Source organism: Halichoerus grypus, chromosome 1 (genome assembly GCF_964656455.1).
Source record: "Halichoerus grypus chromosome 1, mHalGry1.hap1.1, whole genome shotgun sequence".
Taxonomy (NCBI): Eukaryota; Metazoa; Chordata; class Mammalia; order Carnivora; family Phocidae; genus Halichoerus; species Halichoerus grypus.
In genome coordinates, this window is record NC_135712.1 from 200,742,881 (window position 1) to 200,766,799 (window position 23,919).

Here is a 23,919-nt window from a genome sequence, read left to right on the forward strand (position 1 = left end):
GTGGCCTTTTCTTCTACCCAATATAAGAATCTTTGACTTTTAAAAAGTAGAGGGTTTTTGTATTCACATTGGTGGTGATGATGGATATGCTTGGTTTTTATTGAATTTTCTTATTTTGTTTCATTGATTGATCCCCCTAGAGTATTATTTTCCACGAAGGCAGGAGAGTAGATAGGGTTTTTCTTCCCTAGATTTCCTTCCCTTCCCTTCCCTTCCTTCCCTTCCCTTCCTTCGCTTCCCTTCCCTTCCCTTCCCTTCCCTTCCCTTCCCTTCCCTCCCCTTCCCTCCCCTCCCTTCCTTTTCTTTTTTCTTTTTCTCTCTCCCTCTTTCTCTCTCTTTCCCCCTAGGGGAAATCTGATTGTAGGAATAATCATTTCCTTGATTTTCTGCCATGGATCTCTAGACATAGTTTGTTTTGCCTGTTTTTGAATTTCATGCAGTATGTACCTTTCTGTGTCCCACTTCTTTCTTTTATGTTTGTTTATGAGATTGGCCACGTCGCTACATGTAGCAGTCCACTCACTGCTGGTGAGTATTCTGAGCCTCCACATTTGGGGGCTGTTGGGTAGCTTCCAGTTGGGGTTCTAACCAGCAGTACTGCCATGAACCGTCTCTCATACCTTTCCTGCTGCATCTGTGCATGACTGTGTCTAGGGCCCGCAAGCAGGAGGGGACATGCAGGTTGTGGGGTAGGCACATACTCTGCTTTACTGAGTGATCCCGAAGTTCCCCACTGTGGTGGCCTGGTTCATCCCCCCCCGCCCCCCCCCCCCCCCCCGCAGTAGTGTGCCAGCAACCTCATTACCCGGCGTCCTCGGCAACACTGGTGATGGGGTGGGCAGGAGTGAGCAGTCCTAATGGACAGTGTGAGGAGCATGGGGTCCCTGGGGAGGGGACCTCAGTGAGGTGCTGGGGAGCTGTCCCAAGAAGGCATTTCTTCTGCTGGCTCATGAAGACCCAGGCCTGCAAGTTGCTTCCTCTCAGAAAGTCACGTTCCCAGGCCCAGAACACCTAGCCTCCCTCTACCCAGGAGCCAAGCCTGTGGGAGAAAGGATAACTCTAGTTCTGGCTCAGGCACCCCCCAGCAGGAATGAGCCATCATCCCTTTCCAGTGCCTCAGTTCCTACACCTTCAGGGTGCCCTCAGAAGGGTTTCATGAAGGAGACTGGACCGGGCACCGGGGTCTACAGGTGGGCTGTAGTGGACTCAGGATTGGGCACACAGGGGCACCATCAAAGCCAAGCCAGAGCCCAGGAGGCATTGTCATGGGCCAGATACTGGGTGCTGTCACAGGCTCAGGGATAGGCACAAGGAGAATCATTCCAGGGAGGGTCTTGGTGGCAGCATCCCACAGTGACCCTGGCGGGCCCTCGCCATGACCACACTGTCTCCTTCTCAGGATCCTGCTTCTGCCCCAGCTGGGTGAGCCCCCGACCCTGGGGCAATGGCCCAATCCCTGCTACCGTGAATAAACAAACCATGAGTTCTAGAATTCTCACACAGGGGAGACGCCCTGCCCCACCCCACCCCCACGTCCCTTTATGAGGACCAGTGCAGGCTGGGCACCTGCTAGCCATGGCGTGTGGGCCAGGAGATCTTCAGAGCCTCACATCTCCATTTTCCTCTGCCAGAGTTGGGACCCCACTGTATTTTGAAGGTAGGGCCTTAGGGACATGGGAGAGAGGCAGGAGGGGTCTGTTTGCCTGGGTGCTGTCCTCATGCTTAAATTTCTCTGTATCCTGAGGGGCACATTGTCACCAGCATGGTGTGCCAGCCTAGGGACCCAGCCGGTGTCATAGCCATTCTAGTTTGTAGGGTGGCCATGACCATGAGGGAAGAGCCTTGTTAGAAACTGGGAAACGGGCGCCTGGGTGGCTCAGTCGGTTAAGCGTCTGCCTTCCCCGTGGGTCACGATCCCAGGGTCCTGGCATCAAGTCCTGCATCGGGCGCCCTGCTCAGCGGGGAGCCTGCTTCTCCTTCTCCCTCTGCCCCTGCTCCCCCTGCTTGGGCTCTCTCTCTCACAAATAAATAAATAAAATCTTAAAAAACAAAAAGAAATTGGGGAACAAGCTAACAACCATGGACCAGATGAGCTTGTTTGGGAAGTGCAATCTAGGAGGACCAGGACTTGGGATGACAACGTGAGGCGTGAGTGACTGCTTAACGCTCCCAACTTAAGGTCTCAACCCCCCTGTGAGCTGGGCTTTATGGTGTCCCCATTTCACGAGAGGAAACCAAGGCCCAGGGGACTTAAGTGACTTGTGGAGCTAGGATTCAACACCAGTTTTTAGTTGACTCTCCGGGGTGAAACATTTGGGCCGCCGTGTGACAGAAGTCCTCTTGGCTCCCTGCTCTAAGCAACCACGTGTGATCTGCTGGTGGCGGCCCTGGCTCAGGTCACCCGCCCGCTGACCATTCTTCCACTTGGCAGGACACATGCTCGCATGGCATCTGTGAGTAGGGACATGTCCCCCAACTCAGGGACCTCGCCTTTCTTTTTCCCCTCACTGCGCGACTCCCCTTCTCAGACCAGTGTCTTGTAGAGCGAGCGAGCGAGTGAGTGAGCGAGTGCTCTCCCACTCCCACTCTAGGCTGCCCCTAGACATTGGGGACATTTTAGGATGGTGAGGACGGGCACTGCTCCACAGAGCTGACTGAGGTGCCTACGATAATGTGGGAGTGGGGGTGGCAGGCTGTGACCTTACAGAGACAGAGGTCATTGAGCCACAATAGGTCTTCCTGTCACCACAGGTGAGTGTGGGCTGCGACATCAAGGTGCGGCTTGTAAGTGGGTGTGCTGTGACTTCTGGGTTCCAAGAAGGGGTAGAGATCGTCTGCAGTGGAGTCCGTTTGAGCCCCCGAGTGTCCCCTCTGTGTGGGATGGTGAGGCTGGGCCTCTGGCGAGGTTGATCTGTAAAACCTCACGCCCCCAACCAATCCATCATGGCTCCCCCCAGATGTGGGGGGGGGCTGGCATCTCCAGGCTGAATCCTGCCATTCCTGCGTGAGGTTTCGAGGAAGGAGGTTGGAGTTGGTGTTGTTTTGGATGTGAGTTCTGAGGAGGGCAGTTCTCTGAGCCTGGGGAACCCATGAAGGGGGTGGAGCACAGAGGCGAAGCCCACGCCTGCCCCCTAGGACTGTCACTTTTTAGGTGCTGAAGGTCATTCTAAGGAGCCCTGGTTCTGCAGGGCCCACAGCTTTGTGAGAAAAGAAAGGGCAAGCCTCTGGAACTCCTCTTCCCTCCCGGAATGGGACAGTGTCCATGGGGCAGGCTGTAATCTGAAACAACAAGGTAGCCACGACCCCACCACAGCACATGAGAGGAGCTGGAAATGTGACTCCCACTGGGGGGAGGTGGAACAGAGGACGGCAAGCCATCGGACAGGGACACGAGCAAGAAGGGAGCAGCGAGAGAACAAGGCAAGACAGAAGTCCATGGAGATGTGGGGGCTCGTGAGGGTGCCCGCGGACCCCTGTGGAAGGCCCTGGTTGAGGGTAAAGGTGTCCAGCCACGGAAGTCTGTGGCAAGTCTGCGGCCATCTACATGTCATTGTACCAGGAGCCCTGGGACGTGGTAGAATGGTTTGGGGGGAATTTCCAGGAGGCAGGGCCCACTAGGTGCTTCTGCTAATGTATATGGACCACCATAGATTATTAGCCTTGTTCTGTTTATTAATGAACCCCTCCACCAGCATTATGGACCCTCCCTAGGCAAGGACAAGCCTTGGTTACTGCTGCTGAGTCCCTGATGCTCTGCCTGGCATGCACACGGAGGGAAACAGACTTTCTGGAACCACGCCAGCTTCCGACGGGTGTAAACGCATGTCTAGCTTTGCCTCTGTGAGGATCCATGACTGTGTGTTAACAGCTTGTTGGCCAGCCCAAACTTGACAGAAGGCCATATACATAAAAAAAACCTTTTTATTTGTCTTTCATCTTGGTCTCCAACCTTTGCCGTAGAATTTCTCCCTTTCCTGTCCTCATCAATGTTCAGTTAATAAATACCAGTCCAAGATAGGCCAGTTCAAAGCCTCAGTCTCAAAACCAGTTCCGTGTAGCTCCTTCTGCTCCCACTCCTGTTGTTGGGGACAGGGAGGGGCAAGGAGGGGGCCGACAGCATCTCTCCTCACTTCCTCATATGGTCACGGAGAGCACACCCTGGGGGGGCTGTGAAGGCGGGTGCGGGAGCTGTACAATGCCACATCCCTGCACAGCTACAAGCCATCCTGCTCACTGGTGCCCATCACCTACCCCCTGACCGGCAACTCACTCCTGGGATGAGTCTCCTCCTTTGCTACTCTAACCATCTGCCTGTGTAAACGAGCACACAGAGATAAACCCTGGGGTGGTGGTTCCTAACAAGCCCTGGAGGGGCCGGCCGGTCCCCCTTGTTCGGCGGATTGCTCTATCAGGTGGGGCACTTGCTGCCTCTGGGCCTTTGGTTGTCATTTTTAGGGCTGTATGAAACGCCCTCGCCCACCTGTGCAATGGCTGGAATGTGGCCCTCTCTGCCTCGATGGTCTGCTGTGTACGGCGCTGGGAGGGCCGCTCGAGAACCTGCTCGGGGCTGGCACAGTCCCCTTTCTACCTTTTTCCTTAGAACCCTGGTTGCAGACCTGCGGTCACACCAACATCGCCTGCAAGATGGTGAAGGGGAAGCTGGTGGAGGTAGGCAAGTGGCCATGGCAGGTGAGCATCCTGTTTCTGGGCGCGTACATCTGTTGCGGCTCGCTCATCCACCATCAGTGGGTCCTCACGGCTGCGCACTGCCTGCAGAGGTCAGTCAGGGCACCCAGCCAGTCCCAGGGGCTTTGCTTTCTGGCCTGGGGGGCCCCCCCGGTAAATCTGGGGATCTGGGACTGGGGGCCTGGCTGGGTTACCCTGTGCTCAGTCTGTGTCTCTCCAACCACTTATGGCCTCGCTGCTGGCAACCTGCCTCCTACCCGTGGCCTTGCAGATCCAAGGACCCCAAAATGTACTCCGTGAGGGTGGGAGTCCAGAGCCTCCCAGACAACGGCACCCAGCTCCTGCTCACCCGCATCGTGATTCACGAGGATTTCCACAACCTCATATCCCAGGACATTGCTCTCCTGAAGCTCAGGGACCCCATCTCCTGGTCCCCGCTCATCCAGCCTGTCTGCCTACCCAATAACAGATTCAAGCCATCTGTCGGAACCATGTGCTGGGTGATCGGGTGGGGACATAAAAGCACTGGAGGTGAGTGAAGGCAGGCAGAGGTCCCAAGACACTGGCCTCTTCAGAACGCAACTTCAGCATGGGGTCATTTGTTTATTCCCACCTTTTTTAAAAAATTAATTAATTAATTTATCTACTTGAGAGAGAGTGAGCAGGGGCTGGGGAGGGGGGAGAGAGACAAAGGGAGAGAGAGAATCCCAAGCAAGCTCCATGCCCAGCCCGGAGCCTAACATGGGGCTTGATCCCACGACCCTCGAGATCATGACCTGAGCCAAAATCGAGAGTCAGACGCCCAACTGACGGAGCCACCCAAGTGCCTCTTATTTGTTCATTCCTTGATTCACTTGTTCGCTCCATCAACAAACATTCCTGAGGGCCCACACATGCTGCACACTATCCTGACCTCTGTTGCTAGGAAGATACACACAGTGCTCTCGTGTAAAAGATGCACATGGCTTCCATGAACCTCCGTTGCCAAAGTGAAGTTAAATCTAGTGCCAAGCCCTCACCTTGCAGCATGGCAGGCAATCGATCTTTGGCTATTAATGGGGTTCTCTGTCTGCAAGTGGCAGCACATGGGCCACGGTCTCAGGAAGCAGTAAGGCATTGGGCTTGGCATGCACACGTGTTAGCTCCAGGCACCAATAATTCCTGAAGATCTGGCCTCTGTGGGTGCCACCCTCGAGTCCTAGAATCTAGGAGTGTTTGTGGGATCCTGCCTTCCAGGGGGTGGCACACTTAGGGCTCTGGGGTCTTGACATCTTGCCAGGTAGCCATGGGGCAGTGAGTGCTCAGCCCCCACCCTCATGAAACCTGAATTATTGAAGGAGTCTCTCCTTGTCCTCATTCAGTGCCTAGATGTTGCTCAGGGGGATACTCTTGCTTCAGTCTTTTTAATGAGCTTAGGTTTTTTGTTTTTTTTTTCCCCAAAAGTCAGGCTGTGGGGATGGGGTCTTTACAAATTACCATCCCAGGAAATGGCCCTGCCTCCCACCCTAGTAAATCTGGACAACTTCAAGATGGAGGCATGCCAAATGATTGAAGGGATGACGAGGCAGGATCTCTCTCTCTCTCTCAGTCTCTTCAGTAACCCCAAAGACCCCATACAGTCTTCAGGAGGTGGCTGTCAAGATCATAAACAGTGAAACCTGCCAACAGCAGTACCAGTTCCTCTTCTTGAAGGACCAGAAGAAGTTCATTGGGGAGGACATGCTGTGCGTCAGCTCAGAATGGGGCATGGACTCTTGTCAGGTGCGGGGTGTGTGGCCCAGGGCAGGGAGAGGGCTTTCAGGGGACATGTCTTCCTTTTCACAGGGCACTGTATGACCTTATGAAAATCTCCTTTCCTTGACCTTCAGTTTCCAAGTCTGTAAAATAGGGCAGAAAATATTCTTTGCACCTGTCCACAATAATGATAACAATGGCAATGCATCTTAGGTCTTTTTTTTTTAATTTTTTAAAAAAGATTTTATTTATTTATTTTTGAGAGAGAGAGCGAGTATGTGCATGCACAGGGGGTGGGGGAGGGGCAGAGGGAGACACTCTCAAGCAGACTCCCTGCTGGGCATGGAGCCCAACGCAGGGCTCCGTCCCATGACCCTGAGATCGTGACCTGAGCCAAAATCAAAAGTCAGACGCTCAACAGACCTAGCCACCCAGGTACCCCAGTGTTCAGTTTTCTCATATCACAAACTGCTAGATAGTCTCACACACATCTCCCTATTCACACGTTCCAGAATTTCTCAACAGGATGTGTCTTGCAAGGAACTGGTGGGTCACAGGCTGTGCATACCTTCATCTTTAATAGTTATTGCCAAATTGTTTTCCGAAGTTTTGCGTGAATCTGTATTCTTATAGCAGTGTTTGAGAATTCGGTTCCATATTGTTGCCGACATTTTTGGTACTGGCAGGCTATGACATGTTTTCCATTCTGTTAGATGAGAAACAGAGCAATAGTAGGGCATTGTGGTTACTGTGTTCATGTCCCCAGTTACTGAGCAGTTATGCATCTTTTCACATGCTCGTTCTCCATTCGTGATTCTTCTTCTATGAATCACTTTTTCAGGTATTTTGCACATTTTCTATTGTTTGCCTTTTTCTTTTTATTATATTTTTATATTTTGGATATTGGTTCTGTGTTCGTTGTATATATTGCAAATATCTTGTCCCAGCTTTTCATTATGTTTACGCTGTCCTTTGCTGAACAGCAGCTTAGGTTTTATTGCAGTCAAATGTAGATCCGTGTTTTCCTTTCTGGTTTACGCTTTTTGCGTCTTAGTTAAGAAATCCTTCCTTTTCCTGAGGTCATAAAGACGTTTTCCTGTATTTTTTTTCTTAAAAGTTTGGAAATTCTGTTTTCCACATTTAGGTCTTAAGTCCACATGCATTCATTTTGTGAATGGTGTAAGATAGAGAGAGGACTATTTTTATTTACTTCCTCATGTGGACTTTCATTTGTCCCAATGGCATCCATTGCAAAAACTGTTTCCTAGATGTAAAATATGACATCATATACATAAAACGTGGAGGTGGTGGGGGTATAAAAATGTAGTGTTTAGAATATGTTCAAACTTAAGTGATGTTAACTTAAAATAGATTGTTGTATATATAGGATTTTTTTTTTAAAAAGGTTTTATTTATTTGACAGAGAGACACAGCAAGAGAGGGAACACAAGCAGGGGGAGTGGGAGAGGGAGAAGCAGGCTTCCCGCAGAGCAGGGAGCCCGATGCGGGGCTCGATCCCAGGACCCTGGGATCATGACCTGAGCCGAAGGCAAACGCTTAACGACTGAGCCATCCAGGTGCCCCTATATATAGGATGTTATGAACCTCAGTGGTAACCACAAGTCAAAAGCCTATAATAGGTACCCCCCCGACACACACACAGAAAGGAATCCAAGCAAAACACTAAATAAAGTCATCAAATCTCAAGAGAAAAGAACAAGAGAGGAAGGCAGGAACAGAGAAGAACTATAAAAACAACCAGATAACAGTTAACAAAATGGCAGTAAATATATAACTATCAGTAATTACTTTAAATGTAAATGGACTAAATGCTCCAATTGACTGAATGGATAAAAAAAAGCAAGACCCATTTATATGCTACCTATAAGAGACTCACCTCAGAACTAAAGATACATACAAACTGAAAGTGAAGGGATGGAAAAAGATATTCCATGCAAATTGAAGCAAAAAGAAAAAAAAAAAGCTGGAGTAGCAATACGTATATTAGACAAAAGAGATTAAAAAAAACCTTAATGTAATAAAGAAGGGCATTACATAATGATAAAGGGATCAATCTAACAAGAAGATATAACAATTGTAAATATCTATGCACCCGATATAGGAGCACCTAATTATGTAAAGCAAATATTAACAGACATGAAAGGAGAAATTTATGGTGATACAATAATATTAGGGTACTTTAGCACACCACTTACTCAATGAATAGATTTTCCAGACAGAAAATCAGTAAGGAAACAGTGCCTTTGAACAACCCACTAGATCAGATATGCTGAATGTTTTATATATACATATATTATATATATGTGTGTATATATATATACACACACACACAACATTCCATCCAAAAAACAGTAGAATACACATTCTTTTCAAGTGCACAAGTGCACACGGAACATTCTCCAGGGTAGATTCCATGTTAGGCCACAAAAACAAGTTTCAGTGAATTTAAGAAGATTGAAATCCTATCAAGCATCTTTTCTGACCACAGCAGTATGAAACTAGAAATCAGTTACAAGAAAAAAACCTGGAAAAAATAGAAATGTAGAGGCTAAACAACACACTCCCGAATAAGCAATGGGTCAATGAAGAAATCAAAGAGGAATTTAAAAAATACCTTGAGACAAATGAAAATGGAAATACAATGGTTCAAAATCTTTGAGATGCAGCAAAAGCAGTTCTTTTTAAAAATTTTTTGTTGTTTTTAGTTTTAATTCCAGTCTATTTTAGATACAGTGTTATATTAGTTTTAGGTGTACAATATAGTGATTCAACAATTTTATGCATCATTATGCAGTGCTTATCATGGTAAGTGGACTATTAATCCCCATCACCTATTTCACCCATCCCCCCACCCACCTCCCCTCTGATATGCTTTATTTTAAATGAGTACCCTCAGTTAAAGTTACTATTTTTTTTTCAACCAGAACATTTTTTACTTGAAGCATATCTCATAATACATGGTTCTAAGAGATGTATAGAAAACATTCCATCCAAGAAAAATAGAATACATATTTTCCTCAAGTATACATAGAAGAATCCCCTGATTAAATGACAAAAAAGAGACATGATAAATATTACAAATTTAAGACTGAAATCATACCAAGGATATTTTCCAACCACAATGAAACAAAACCAAAGATCAATAATAAAACAAAACTGGAAAATCTACAATGTAAATATTAAATATTTAATATGTAAATATTAAACAACACATAGAATATACAGAAATATACAGAATATACAGAAATCTGTTGCATTTCTATTCACTAATAATGAAGTAGCAGAAAGAAATTAAGAAAACAACTCCATTTACGATTGCATTAAAAGAATAAAATACCTAGGAATAGATTTAACCAAGGAGGTGAAAGACTTGTACTCCGAAATCTATAAGACATTGATGAAAGAAATTGAAGACAACACAAATAAATGGGAAGATATACCATGCTCATGGTTTGGAAGAATTAATCATTAAAATGTCCATACTACCTAACGCAATCTATAGGTTCAGTTCAATCCCTATCCAAAATACCAGCAGTAATTTTGACAGAACTAGAAAAAAAAAAATCCTAAAATTTGTATAAAACCACAAAAGACCAAGAATAGACAAAGCAATTTTGAGAAAGAAGAACAAAGCTGGAGGTGTCACAGTCTCAGATTTTTCAAGCTATACTACAAAGCTAGAGTAATCAAAATAGTATGGTACTGGCACAAAAATAGACACAGATCAATGGAACAGAATAGAGAGCCCCCAAACAAACCCATGCTTACATGGTTAATTAACCTATGACAAAGGTTAATTCAGGAGGCAAGAATATACCATGAGGAAAAGACTGTCTCTTCAATAAGTAGTGTTGGGAAAACCAAACAGCTACATGCAAAAGAGTGAAACTCGACCATTTTCTTACACCATACGCAAAAATAAACTCAAAATGGATTAAAGGCCTAAATGTAAGACCGCAAACCATAAAACTCCTAAAAGAAAACATAGGCAGTAAACTCTTGCCCATCAGTCTTAGCAATATGTTTTTGAATCTGTCTCCTCAGGCAAGGCTAACAGGAGCAAAACAAAAATGAAAACAATCCAGTTGGGACTACATCAAACTAAAAAGCTTCTGCACAGCAAAGGAAACCATCAACAAAATGAAAAGGCAACTTATGGAATGGGAGATGGTGTTTGCAAATCATATTTTCGATAACGGGTTAATATCCAAAATATGTAAAGAACCCATACAACTCAACATCAGAAAAACACCCCAAACAAACAAAAAACCCAAACAATTGGATTAAAAAATGAGCAGAGGACCTGAAAAGACATTTCTTCCAAAGAAGACCTACAGATGGCCAACAGACACATGAAAAGATTCTCATCACTCATCATCAGGGAAATGCAAATCAAAACCACAATGAGATATCACCACACCTGTCAGAATGGCTAAAATTGACAACACAAGAAACAGCAGGACTCGGTGAGGATGCGGAGAAAGGGGAACCCTCTTGCACTGTTGGTGGGAATGCAAACCGGTGCTGCCACTGTGGAAAACAGTGTGGAATTTCCTCAAAAAGTTTAAAAGTAGAACCACCTTATGATCCAATAATTCCACTGCTGGGCATTTACCTGAAGAAAATGAAAACACTAATTTGAAAAGATATACGCATCCCTACATTTATTGCATTATTTACAACAGCCAAGATATGGAAGCAGCCCAAGTGTCCATCGATAGATGAGTGGATAAAGAAGACCTTCAATGTATTTTTGGACTTTTTTCTTTTCTAATAAAGATGTTTAAGGCTACAAATTTCCCTCTATATACTGCTTTAGCCTAATGCCACATATCTTAATATGTAGCATTTTTACTGTTATGCAGTTCTAAATATTTTCTATAATTCTCATTCTTATTTCATTTTGACCCATGACTTATTTGGAAGTGTTTTTTTTTTTTTTATTATTTCCAAATACATGTATGCTTGTTTGTTTTGTTAATCATTTCTGACCCAGTTGTCACGTGGTCATAAAATTGGCTCTATGGCGATACCAGTGATATGGAATATGTTGCAACTTGCCTAGTGGCCTGGTATGTAGTTTTTAATATTTATTTCATTGTTTTCTATTTCTCTTAATTTTTCTTTTTCTTTTTTTTTTTTTTAAAGATTTTATTTATTTATTTGAGAGAGAGAATGAGAGACAGAGAGCATGAGAGGGAGGAGGGTCAGAGGGAGAAGCAGACTCCCTGCCGAGCAGGGAGCCCGATGCGGGACTCGATCCCAGGACTCCAGGATCATAACCTGAGCCGAAGGCAGTTGCTTAACCAACTGAGCCACCCAGGCGCCCTCTCTTAATTTTTCTTCTGCTTCCCTTGGCTTGATTTGGTTTTCTTTTTCTGTCTTCGTGAGCAAAAAGATTTACTCTTTCTAGTTTTTGTCTTTAAAGTATTTAAAACCATGAAATCATCTTTTAATTAAACGTGGTTTCATCTCTTAAATTTTGTACTGTTGTGATTCCCTCATGACTACCTTATTTTAAAAAATATATAGTGTGATTTGAAAGGAAATGCATGCATCTCCTTAAAAAAGTAGTACATAAATGAAAAAGTTGGAAAATGAAACTTTCTTATAATCAAACTACCTAGAAATTTCTGCTCTAAGTTGTTTAGTTTCTATCCTTAACACTTCTTTCTATACATATATGAAACTCTAAGAAAGTTTTAGGTTTTTTTCTAGTTTTTATCTTTAATGAAAGACTGTACTATAATTTTATTCTCCAAATTTTTTACTTTCACTTGAAATAGATCTTGAACTATCTTGGACTGTCTATATAAATACATTCCATTCTCCTTGAATACTGAACAACAAGTCTCTCATATTGTTATGTCATAATCTACTCAACCATTCTCCTATTGATAGACATCTGAACTCATTTCAGTATTTTTCTACCATGCCAGAGTAAAAATCTTTGTTCATAGATCTTTGCACATTTGTTCAAATATTTCTCTAATAAATTTTTAGAAGTGTAATTACAAGATCAGTTGTATGCACATTTAAAATTTTTAAAAGATATTGACAAATTAGCCTTCTCAAATATTTGATCCATTTATATCAATACCAACAGTATATGAGCGCCCCTTTCTCTGTGTCATCACCAGCATTAGGCATTATTTTCATTTTAACTTTTGTTCCTCTGGTAGACTAAAACTTTTATTTCTGCTTTAATTTCATGAAATCGGGCAATTTTGTAAATTGCTTATGCAACAAGCTATTAAGTAGGAAGTTTCAGTGAAATCATCAAAATACACTGTGTATCAGGATTCAAAGGTAGTTGTGTGACCGACATTCCACAATGTATGTGTATCACAGGATCAAGAGCGTAGAGAGGGAGGTGATTTTATGAGGAGAATTTCCCAGGAAACAGCTGCTTCTATGCACTCACTCTTCCCCATCTAAGGGATGGGGGTGCCTGTCCCACACTCAGATCTCCTGTGAGGGGTTTCAACAAGATCACTCAGAGTATGGAGTTTGCCCACTCAGGGGCAGAGTCGGCTGTCAATCTCCCCAAGACCAGGGGAGCAGGAAGTGCCTGGGGGATGAGCTGGTTCTCTCGCCTCCTCACTCTCCTGCTTTAACCTTGGCAGGTTCAGAAAACTGGTTAGCAGGATGGGGTTGGAGCGGTTGCTGAAGGGAAGGAACGGGGAAAACAGACCTGGCTTCCTCCTTCCCAGGCCTTCTGTTTGCCAAAAGCCCTAGACAGCAGTGGGGAGAAGTTTTACTTTAAATCAAACCTGGCAGCTATGATTACATTAACTACAGTGAGCAAAGCCTTCTGGTTCTGCTCAAGCTCTTCCCCAGGGTCAGGGAAAGAACTCGACTTCTAAATAAATTGTAAAAGAACAAAGGGAGTCCAGACTAAGATGCTTGAGGTGTTCAGTGGACCATTTACACTTTTCTCTGTCCTTTGCTCATGATTTTCTATTAAGCCACTTTTGTTCTTATTGATTTGTAAAATCTCTGGATATTATATGCTGTAGTAATTATTGGTAAAGGAACATCATGTCTTTTTCAACTTAACTTAAAATGGTTTATAAATATATATACTTTTTATATAAACACACATACACATATGGAGAGAGAGAATATAAAACAAATATGGTAAAACGTTAACAATTAGTAAATGTGGGTAAAAATATTACACTTGCAACTTCTTTGTGAGTCTCAAATTATTTCGAAATAAAAAGTTATTTAAAACTTTGGGAACTGGAAGTTTTAACCCTTCATAAAATGCTTTACAATATTTTACCCTATTTGTCCGTCATTTGCGTTTTTTTGGTGTGGACTTTTCTCCATAGAGAGTTATTCAAAAATTTATCATTATTTCCCTTGGTGAAGTGGTTTTTGTGCTGTGCTTAGAAGTACCTTTCCCTCCCTAAGATTATAAACTTATTCACTCATGCATGTTCTTAATTCTTTTCTTTAAATATTATAATTTTGATTCATCTGGAAGGTTGAGAGAAACAATCTGTTTTATTTTCCTCCAAATATAGCCAGTTTTGTAAATAATCTCTTATTGAATACTTAATGTTTTTTTGGCAATGAATTAGAAATACCCCCTTTAGGGGCTGCCTGGCAGACTCAGTTGGTGGAGTGTGCCTCTTGATCTTGGGGTTGTGAGTTCGAGCCCCACACTGGGTATAGAGCCTACTTAAAAACAAAATCTTAAAAAAAAAAAAAAAAAGAAATGCCCCCTTTATTATATTCTACATTCCCATCTTATTTTGGTCTGTTTCTGATTCTTACAGTCTCATTCCTCTGCCAACACCACTCTTCTTAAATTATTGTAGCTTTTTAATTCCTTCTTTTTTTTTTGTTTGTTTGTGGTCAGGCAAGTCCTCCTTCATTATTCTCCTTTTAAATAATTTGCCTGGCTGTTCTCCATGTGCATTCCAACTGAACAATCTCAGTAGAGAGACTCCTTCTTTTCAGTGTGTATGCTTCTGATTTTTCTTGTCTACTGCAGTGCAAGAACTATATTCTAGAACGATTGCTCTGTCTTCTGAGAGACACTGTGTCATTTTGTTTTAAGTGTGTCTCTTGTTAAACGGCATAAAGCTGGATGCTGTTTTTGTTAGCATATCTGGGAGAATATCCTTTAATCCATTTACCAAGAAGAATGTTTCTTTTTGTCCCCCCTCCTTATGTTTTGGGTTGATTTTTTTTTTCCCACTCTACTTTTCTGCTGTAACAGTTTAGAAGTTGTCACGTCTCAATTTCACGTTGCTACTGGTCACCTTATATATTCCACACACGTATTTAGACCTGAATTAACAAACAGAGTTAATCAGCATCTACAACTTCCTCCTCAGCAGGACAAGACCTTCCTTCATTTTCACCTTCTTCATTTCCTTCCCCCAGACTCATCCTCTTGTTGAAAATATCTTGTTGACAAGAGCGAGCTGAACTCTTTTACTATATCTAAGAGTTTTTAGTTGACTCTCTCGGGCTTTGCAGGCCTACACTCCTAGGAGCTGTAATTAGTAACAATTTTGACTTTTTGGTTCTCACGATGTTTGCTTTTTTCAGTCCCTTGGGCACGTCTCCAAGTGGAATTTGTAGCTGGGCCTTTTCTTATTGCTGGCCTTCATCATGAAGCACGGTGCTCATCTGGCATATCGTCTACCAGGGAGAGAGCCGTTCCATCCTGTTCTGCTATAGCATTTTATTTCAGGAGTGAATGCCTTGCTTCATAAAACGTGTTTTCTGCAGCTCTCAAGATCCTCCCTGCTTTGATCAAATGTGCCGAGTCAGCCCCGAGAACAGACTCCTCATGTCTGCCTAGCTTGTGTGCTCACCGTGTCCTTCTGCTTCATTCATCTGTCAGATTCAGATTTATAATATCTTTTTTTTTAGAACATGTTTAATTTGTTTATTCATCCAACAGACGGCCTGTGCTGGGCCCTGGGCCAGGCACAGGGCCCTGTGGGTGCAGGGCCCAGGAAAGGAACTGGCCTGGGAAGGAAGTGTCCTGCGTGAAACATCAGGGCAGCATGACCCACCTGGCTTTTGCATCTTGTTTTCTTTCTCCAGTGAGTCTGGGCTCCTTTTTAAGGAACGCTGAGGAAGGCGCCCCCCTGTAACAAGATACAGAATCAAGACTATGCTTCACTTGAAAAATGTCAGCCCAAGTTCTGGAACATTTGAAACAATATAAATGATGTGCTCCTTGAATGCTGGACATAAGTTGCCCTACGAAACTATGTGGGTCTGTTTTCTTTTGAGGGGTACCGGTTGTGGGCAAAATTTTAAGTTGTTTTGCCCATGGTTATTGGACTTCTGTGATTTGCATTTTCTTAGAAATTACTCATTTCATCCAGAATTTAAATCCACAAAGAGGAGGTTACAAACATTCTTCAGATTCTGAAGAAGTGTATTTTCCCAGGATGAGGTTCTCGCCTCTTTTTTACTCACACCATGAAGTATTTGCATTTTCCTTCCCTTTCTGTTTTTCTTGGCAAGATTTACAAGGTGCTTACCTATTCTGTTGTTTTTATTTTTTTTAAGAACTAGCTATTGATTTCATGATTCTCAAGGCTATGATTTTCTGCTTTCTGATTATCCCTTTTTTGTCTTTATTAATTCCTTTTCAAGTGTCTTGAGCTGAATGTGTGGTAATACATAACTGAGGACAATAATGAATAACTTATTTTCATTCTCTCTTGTTTGATGTAAATATTTAGACCGGGACTCTTATGTGCAGTTCAGGCCCATATCCCATGGGCTTGGCCACATGTGGTATTCTTATCTCTCTACAAAATAATCATAGATTTAAATTCTGTTTTTACTTTAACATTTTTGAAAGTTAATTTCTTTTCCTTTGATAGGGTAGTTCACATTTTGTCATGGGCTCTGGTTCTGTTTCACTGTGGTAAGAGAATGTCCACATTTGAGATCTTTCTCTCTCCTCACTATTCTCTCTGGGTTTTTTTTTCCTATGGGCCCCCAGAATCCAGTTAATCTTCTCTCTAGGTAAGGGTCCTCACGTTATCATCATTAGCTTGATTATCACTGTCTTGATTTTCCCCTTCATCTTCCATATTCTCACCCTGCAAAGGCACCTACTCAAATCTGTTTATTAGATATCTTTAAAGATACCCGTATCTTTGAAAAATGCATAGGGTCGCTATATGTGTATTTTCACGTGCATAAATGATATCATGCTACTTATTCCCTCCTGTATTTGTTTGTTGAGAAGTCTCAATTTGTTAGAGAATCCACATTAAATGGCTGTATTCTTTCAAGTCCCTGTCCCCAGCTCCACATGCCCTATGTCAAAGTTCTTCCTTCCCTCAAACATCATTTTGGGCAGTCACTTTTAGTTATTACATGCCCTGTCTGATTACAAGTCTAGATTTAAATTTGATTTAAACTTTGCCAAGCCCTACCACACCTCCCTCCTTCGGTGCTCCTGGGAGGGGGTGGGGATCCCCACCTCGCCAAACTGTCAGGGATCTGGCGACTGGGGTGTACATTTGGGAGTCTCCCTTAACTCTCTTTCTACCTAACTTTCTTTTCACTTCCATTTGCATGATCAGTGCTTCTCCATCCCCTCGCTTTCAATCCGCATGTGTCTTTAAATCTGAAAGTAGTCTTCTGTAGGCAGGGTATAAATAATTCTTGCTTTTTCATCTGTTCCGTCACCATATGTCTTTTGATTGGAGCATTTAGTCCATTTACATTCAAAGTCATTATTGATAGTTATATACTCATTGCCATGTTGTTACTTGTTTTATGGTTGTTTTTGTAGTTCTCCTCTGTTCCTTTCTTCTCTTGCTCTCTCACAGTTTGCTGGTTTTCTTTAGCGATATACTTGGATTCCTTTCTCTTTATTTTTTGCATATCTATTATCAGTTTTTTATTTGTGGTTACCATTAGATTTGTATATAACATCTTCTGCATATAGCAGTCTCTATTAAGTTGGTGGTCACTTAAGTTTGGACCCATTCTTTACTCCTCTCCCCTCTACCCAACACTTTAGGTATATGGTGTCATACTTTACATCCTTTTATTTTGTGAGTCCCTGGATTAATTTTAAAGATATAGTTATTTTTACTGCTTTTGTGCTTCCTACTTTTCTTACTTCAACTTATGGTCTTTCCTTTCCACCAAGGTGTCACCTTTAACGTTTCTTGTAGGGCAGGTTTAGTGGTAATGAATTCCTTGTTTTGTTTGTTTGGGATGCTCTTTATCTCTTCTTTTATTCTGAGTGGTAGCCTTGCTGGATAGAGTATTCTTGGTTGTAGATTTTTTCCTTTCAGCACTTTGAATATATCATGCCACTTTCTTCTGGCCTGCAAAGTTTCTGCTGCAAAATCAGCTGATAGTTTTATGGGGTTTCCTTTGTGTGTAACTGTTTTTTTTCTCTTGCTGCTTTAAAATTTTTTCTCTTTTTCACTACTTTTTGCCATTTAATTACTATGTGTCTTAGTGTGGACCTCCTTGGGTTGATTTTATTGGGGGCTTTTCGTGCCTCCTGGATCTGGGTTTCTCTTTCCTTCCCCAGATTAGGGAGGTTTTTAGCTATGATTTCTTCAAATACATTTTCTGTCCCCCCTTTCCTCTCTTCTCCTTCTCAGATCCCTACAATGTGAATGTTATTACACTTAATGGTGTCACTGAGTTCCCTTAATCTATTTTAATTTATTATTATTATTTTTCTCTCTCCTGTTCAGCTTGATTGCTTTCCATTACTCAGTCCTCCAGGTCACTGATCTATTCTTCCGCTTCCTCTAATATACTATTAATTCCATCTAGTGTATTTTTAATTTCAGTTATTGAGTTCTTTATCTCTGATTGATTCTCTTTTATGTTTTCTATCTCTTTGTTGAGGGACTCACTGGGGTCCTCCACTCTTTTCTCAAGTCCAGTGAGTATCTTTATGACCATTCCTTTATTATTATTTTTTAAAGATTTATTGATTTATTTTGAGAGAGACAGAGAGCACGTGCATGGGGCAGGGGGGAGAGGGGTGAGGCAGAAGGAAAGAAATCTCAAGCAGACTCCCGCTGAGCACAGAGACTGACACGGGGCTCAATCCCATGACCCTGAGATCATGACTGGAGCTGAAATCAAAAGTTGGTACTCAACCAACTGAGTCACCCAGGTGCTCCATTATGATCATTACTTTAAATTCTCTATCAGACATATTATCCCCATTTTGTTTAGCTCTCTTGCTGTGATGTTGTCCTGTTCTTTCACTTGGGACATATTCCTCTGTCTCCTCATTTTGTCTAATTCTCTGTGTCTGTTTCTATGTGTTAGGAAAGTCAGCTATATCTTCTTCTATTCCAAGTAGGAGACTTATGAAGAAGAGGTTTTGTAGTGCCCTGCAGTATAATGTTCCCTGTTCACCAGAACCTGGCACTTCCGGGGTGTCTCCTATGTGTGTTGTGTGCACCCTACTATTGTGGCTGAGTCATGTTTGCCTCCAGTCCAATCATCTACAATGGCTCTCTTTGCCTGTTGTGGGCAGGATTTGGTACCTATGTTGTTACTAGGTCTGTCTGGGGTTGCCATGGGCTTGTGTTAAGTCAGACCAGGTATTTGCAAGAACCGTGGTAGCATTGAACTGCAGGGTGCTCTTTTTAGGTGTTGTCCCCTGAAAACTTTCATTGGTGGGTGGGACTTGCAGTCAGACCAGATGTCTGCTGTTGGATTGGTGTGTGTGGTTATCTTCCCCTCTCTCCAGGGCAAGAGTCACTTTGGATTGGTGCTGGCCCTTGTTGAGGGTGCTTGCACCCTGCCAGGCTTGTGGCACTGCTTTGGATGATCTCCCGCCAAAGGTGTGTTGGAGGAGGTGCGTCTTCAGGAGAACGTGGTGCAGGATGCACAGCCCCAGCAAGGTCTGTGCTGGTCCACTGCAGGAGGATGACCTGCAGCTGCCTGGGAAAACTCCTGCTGAGGCCAGCTGGGATGGAGGGGGTACATCCATAGGAGAATGTGGGGGTGAGATGCACTGTTAGCAAACTAGGTGGGGAGTGTTCTCAAGGGGCTGGCTCCTGCAGGTGTCCGTGTATCTAGGCTGGGAGGGTAGGGGTGGGAAATGCACCCGCCGACTCTTTTGTTTCTGGAGAAGTCTCCCAAAGATCCCTGCCTCTCCAGCACACACTCTGAGATTAGTAAATAAATCTTCTTCTCATAGACCCTAGGTGTTTTTTAAACTGCTACTTCTATGCTGTATCTCAAGGGCTGGCTGTTATGCTGTCTTTTTAAGAGCAGGGGCTCAATTTCCTATCACCCTCTGGCTCTCTCAGAGCTGAGCCACTGCTTTTTTAAAGTTCCAGGTGTTAAGCTCCACTGATTGTAAGAACTCACAAAGTTAAGCCTCTCTGGTTTTCAGAGCCAAATGATATGGGCATTTGTCTCTGCAGAGGGGATCCCCTGTGCCTGGGGTGGGGTCTGCTCCTCTCTCCTCCCTGCACCTGTGGCATCCCACCCTCCCACAGACAGTATTACAGGTCAGTTTGGCCCCTGACTGGGTTTCCAACCTTCCTACTCTCCTCAGTGTGGCTTCTTCTCTACATTTAGCTGTGGTGAGTCTTCTCTACCAGTCTTTGGGTCATTTTCTGGTTTATTTACTCTGATGTGGGTGATATCTAGGTGTATCCATGGGACGAGGTGAGCCCAGGATCGTCCTACTCTTCCATCTTCCCCAGAAGTCTCTCAACTCTCTTTCTCTGCTTGTTAATGTTCAGGGTGTCCTTACATATATTAAACATTGACTTCTAGTTAGTTTTAGACAGAGTAAATGCCCTATCTTAATTCATCATCTATCTATTTACTATGAGATTCGGTGTCCTTCACTGACTAGTCATAGCTTTGATGTAATTAAGGCCAACACATCTCTCCGCTTTAAGTTTGTGGGCTTTGAGTCTTATTTTAAAACATATGCTTCATCTCAAGTCAAAGTCATAGTCCTACATGTTTTTAATGAGCTTTATCGTTTTAACTTTTCACATTGACAGTTTTAATTCCTCTGGAGTGTTGTTAGGTAAGATCCAACTTCATCTTTCTTCATCAGTTTCCCCCCATTACAACAGAGATCCCCTTTCCCAGAGCTTGCTGGAGCATGTGCTACAACTCCTCACATGCGGGCATCAGGTTAGCTCTCCAATGCATGACTGGTCTATTTTCCTATTTTTATGCCAGTGCCACAGTTTCTGTAATTACAGCTTTGAAATATATCTAACTCTCTGGTAGGTCATATCTGCCCCCAGCCTGACTCTCCCATTTGCTCTTCTTTCTCAGACCTGTCATAGAATTCATGGACTCTTATCCTTCAATATCAATTTTAGAATCAGACTGTCAAGGTCCTGAAAAAAAAAAATCCACCTGGCATTTTATTTGGAATTGCTTGAACTTTAGAGATTAATGTAAGGAGGACTGACCCTGTAATCTTTTAAAATAGTTTTTACTCTCTATAGAAGAGACAAAATCATCTTTATAAAACATATATGGAGAATAAAGAATAACATAACCAACACCCAGACACTCCCTCCCAAGCCTATGAAATAGTGCTGCATTACCAGAAACTCTGAACCTTCCACGTGTGATAATCCCTGAGTTTCAAGATGAGCAGGCTCTAATTATGCTCTTGTTTGCTGGCTGGCATTTGCTCATGGTATCTCAACTTCCTGTGTGTGGGGTGATGTTTTAAAGAGTGAGGAAATGTTCTTGGGTGTTCTCTGTGAGAATCCTCTGGGTACATGACTAACCCAGGACCACTTTGAATGGCATCCTTGGCTTGGGTTTTTGGAACCACCCACATAGTGTGAATTCGAATCGCAAGTTCACATGAGGGCAGGTGCTCCCAGTTTCTCTTCCCTCAGAGGGCATGGTCTTTTTTGGAGGTGTAACTTTTTGCAGGAGGTTTTGTCTTAGGCTCTCCTGCTTAAGAGCCTGCCTTTGCAGGCCTGGGTTTTGCCTTTTATCTCCCACGCCGAGGAAGGACACTGTGAAAACGGAAGCTCAATTTCGCCAGATTTGACAAATAGCCTTGGGACCAAAGCCATGTGGGCTTTGCTGACCTCCCTGGGTTTTGGACTCTGAGGAGTCTTTACTTTCTTGCCGGCTCATCTGTGCATTTAAAATGAGAGGTTTTTAACTTCACACATATTTAGTTATCTACAGCAAGGTCAGGCAGTGTATCTGCTCCTCCATAGTGCAGAAAGCCAAGGGCTGAGCATTGGCATTTTTATGTTGTTTTCAGGCGCCTCACTTAAGAACCAAAATATCTCTTTACCTTGATGTAAGTCTTCATTTAATTCTTAGGTATAGTTTTATTATTTTTTTCCTTAAGTGTCTCATGCACTCTTCATTAGATTATGTTCTTTAAATCTTGGTTTGAATTACATTTACTATATATAGATATGTATATAAATATATAGAGAGAGCTGTTTTTCTGATTTATAAAACTTTTCAACAATTACAGAAGAGTATAGAGGAAGCTTAAAAAAATCATAAACCCACCTTCAGCAGACATAACAGCTATGACTTTTTGATGCATGCTGTTATAAACATTATTCTTATACATGCACCTGCTTTGCACAAAAAGAGGGGGCTGGTTTGCATTTCAAATAGTCATTCTGCAAGCAGTAGTGTAGGAAAGAAGGTGGTCAAGGGTGGCACGTTGGAGACCCACCAGGATTTAAGGGAGGACAGAGGTGGGGACCGGGGGGTTCTGGTCAGAGAGTTAGCAGGAGAATGAAGAGAGAGGCCAGCGTGATCCTGAGCTGGGGCCCAAGGGCAGAGCTTCCAAGTCACGGAGCAGGTTCCTAGCCATGCCTCATTTTCAGGGGCAGCATAAGCCTAAAGCAGCTCTTGCTAAGGATCTGGCTCAAGAAGGTGTGAATTTCTGCAAAGCCTGCAGCGAGGCCCTGCCTCCCTCATGCCTCCCCTCCTCCCCTCCACAGGATAACTCTGGCAGCTCCCTCGTCTGCCAGGTGAACAACTCCTGGATTCAGATGGGGGTGGTGAGCTGGAGCCTGAGCTGCAACCAGCACCGCTTCCCAGGCATCTACACCAGCACCTCCTACTTCACCCACTGGATCAAGAGGCAGATCACGGACATGAGGTTCATCAGTAGGGCTGGCCCTGCCTTCCTGAGCCCAGTCACCCTCACTGGCTACATTCTGCTGGTGTCCTTGGGTTCCCTGTGGCTCCTGTGAGCGGTGTTTCTGGGGCAGGCACTCCCAGAGGCCGCTGCTTCCTCCCTGTCTGCCCTCAGGAGCTGTGCAGACCCAGGGAGCGCATGACATCAGGACAGAGCACCCTTGGGGGAGGGTCCCAGAGCCACTGGTTTTTTAAGTTGTTCAATGAAGATGCTCTTGAGTTTTGCATCGCAGAAGTCATCTTTCTTCTTCACCGTGGCCAGAACCCTTCAGAGCCTCCCCAGCCCCAGGAGGCCTGTCTGTCCTCTCAAGGGGAGCCTTCCCTGAGGGCCTTCCCTGTACCACTGCTTGCCACGTTTCCCGCTCTGGGCTGCAGTTTCCTCTTCTGCCAAATACCAGGTGGGACTCTGTGACCTCTAGTCCTTGCTTAATCATCTCAGCACCCCAGCAACCCCGGTCCCCATGGCCCTCCCCTGGGTCTCTGACCAGCAGTCCCCTCAGGCTTTCCTAAGAGAATTTGTCCTCTTCCCAAGAAACTCAGTGACCAGACTTACATTTATGGACATCGTTCCAGAACCCGTGAACCTCTCCCAACCCTTTAGATCACCCTAAGGGTCTACAGAACCTGACCAGTTCCTCTTCCTTCCCTGGCAGACGTGGATGATGATGGGGGGAGAAAAAGGGGCCAAGGCAGAGTGCTTGCTGGCATGAATCGTGGGAGCTGACGGCCCCCTGAGCTTCCGAGCTGCCTCAGCGACCTCCATCAGACTCAGGAGGGCAAAGCCAGGCTAGCCCAGGGGAACCAGAGCCCTGCCTTCTGAATGGAGGTAGCCTGGGGGCGGCTCAGACCTGGGGGTCCTCCGGTTCAGAGCCCTTGTCCTTTGGGTGCCACAAAGGTAGTGGGTATGATTTGCTGTCTTTGAAGAGATTGGAGTGCTGAATGGCCAGCCTGAGTGTCTCCCAAGACAGCAGGTCCCGGCAAAAGTCAGAGTGTCCTGACTTGATTTCACGTTCACCTAGAATTTCCCAACAGCTTTGAACCAAAGCTGCTCATAGGATCTCCCACACTCCTTACTAAATGTGTTATCTGTCAACTGAGCCATCAAAATGTTCCCCCAATTCCAACATACCTTAAAGTGGACTTCTGCTCCCAGAAGGGTCGGCTGGCTACTACCATCACTCTTCATCTGTGACTAGGAACCTCACCAACACAGTTTTCCCCAGCAGATAGACCTGTCAGAGAAGAGCATTTGCTGAATGGAGGTGGGGGCGGGGGAGGGGTTTACAATTATGCAATCTTCTTGGGTCAGTTTCAGTGCCCTGGGGC

General features: G+C 44.2%; 1 protein-coding gene across 1 annotated transcript; it reads left to right on the forward strand.

Annotated features, from left to right (window-relative positions):
- Positions 1 to 1,575: 1,575 nt before the first annotated feature.
- LOC118545443 (putative serine protease 46) lies at positions 1,576 to 22,649 on the forward strand. The gene is made up of 5 exons (XM_078061730.1): positions 1,576 to 1,657; positions 4,601 to 4,778; positions 4,958 to 5,217; positions 6,284 to 6,447; positions 22,395 to 22,649. Exons 1-5 carry the CDS (start codon positions 1,576 to 1,578, stop codon positions 22,647 to 22,649), a joined length of 939 nt encoding a protein of 312 aa, XP_077917856.1.
- The last annotated feature ends 1,270 nt before the right edge of the window (positions 22,650 to 23,919 follow it).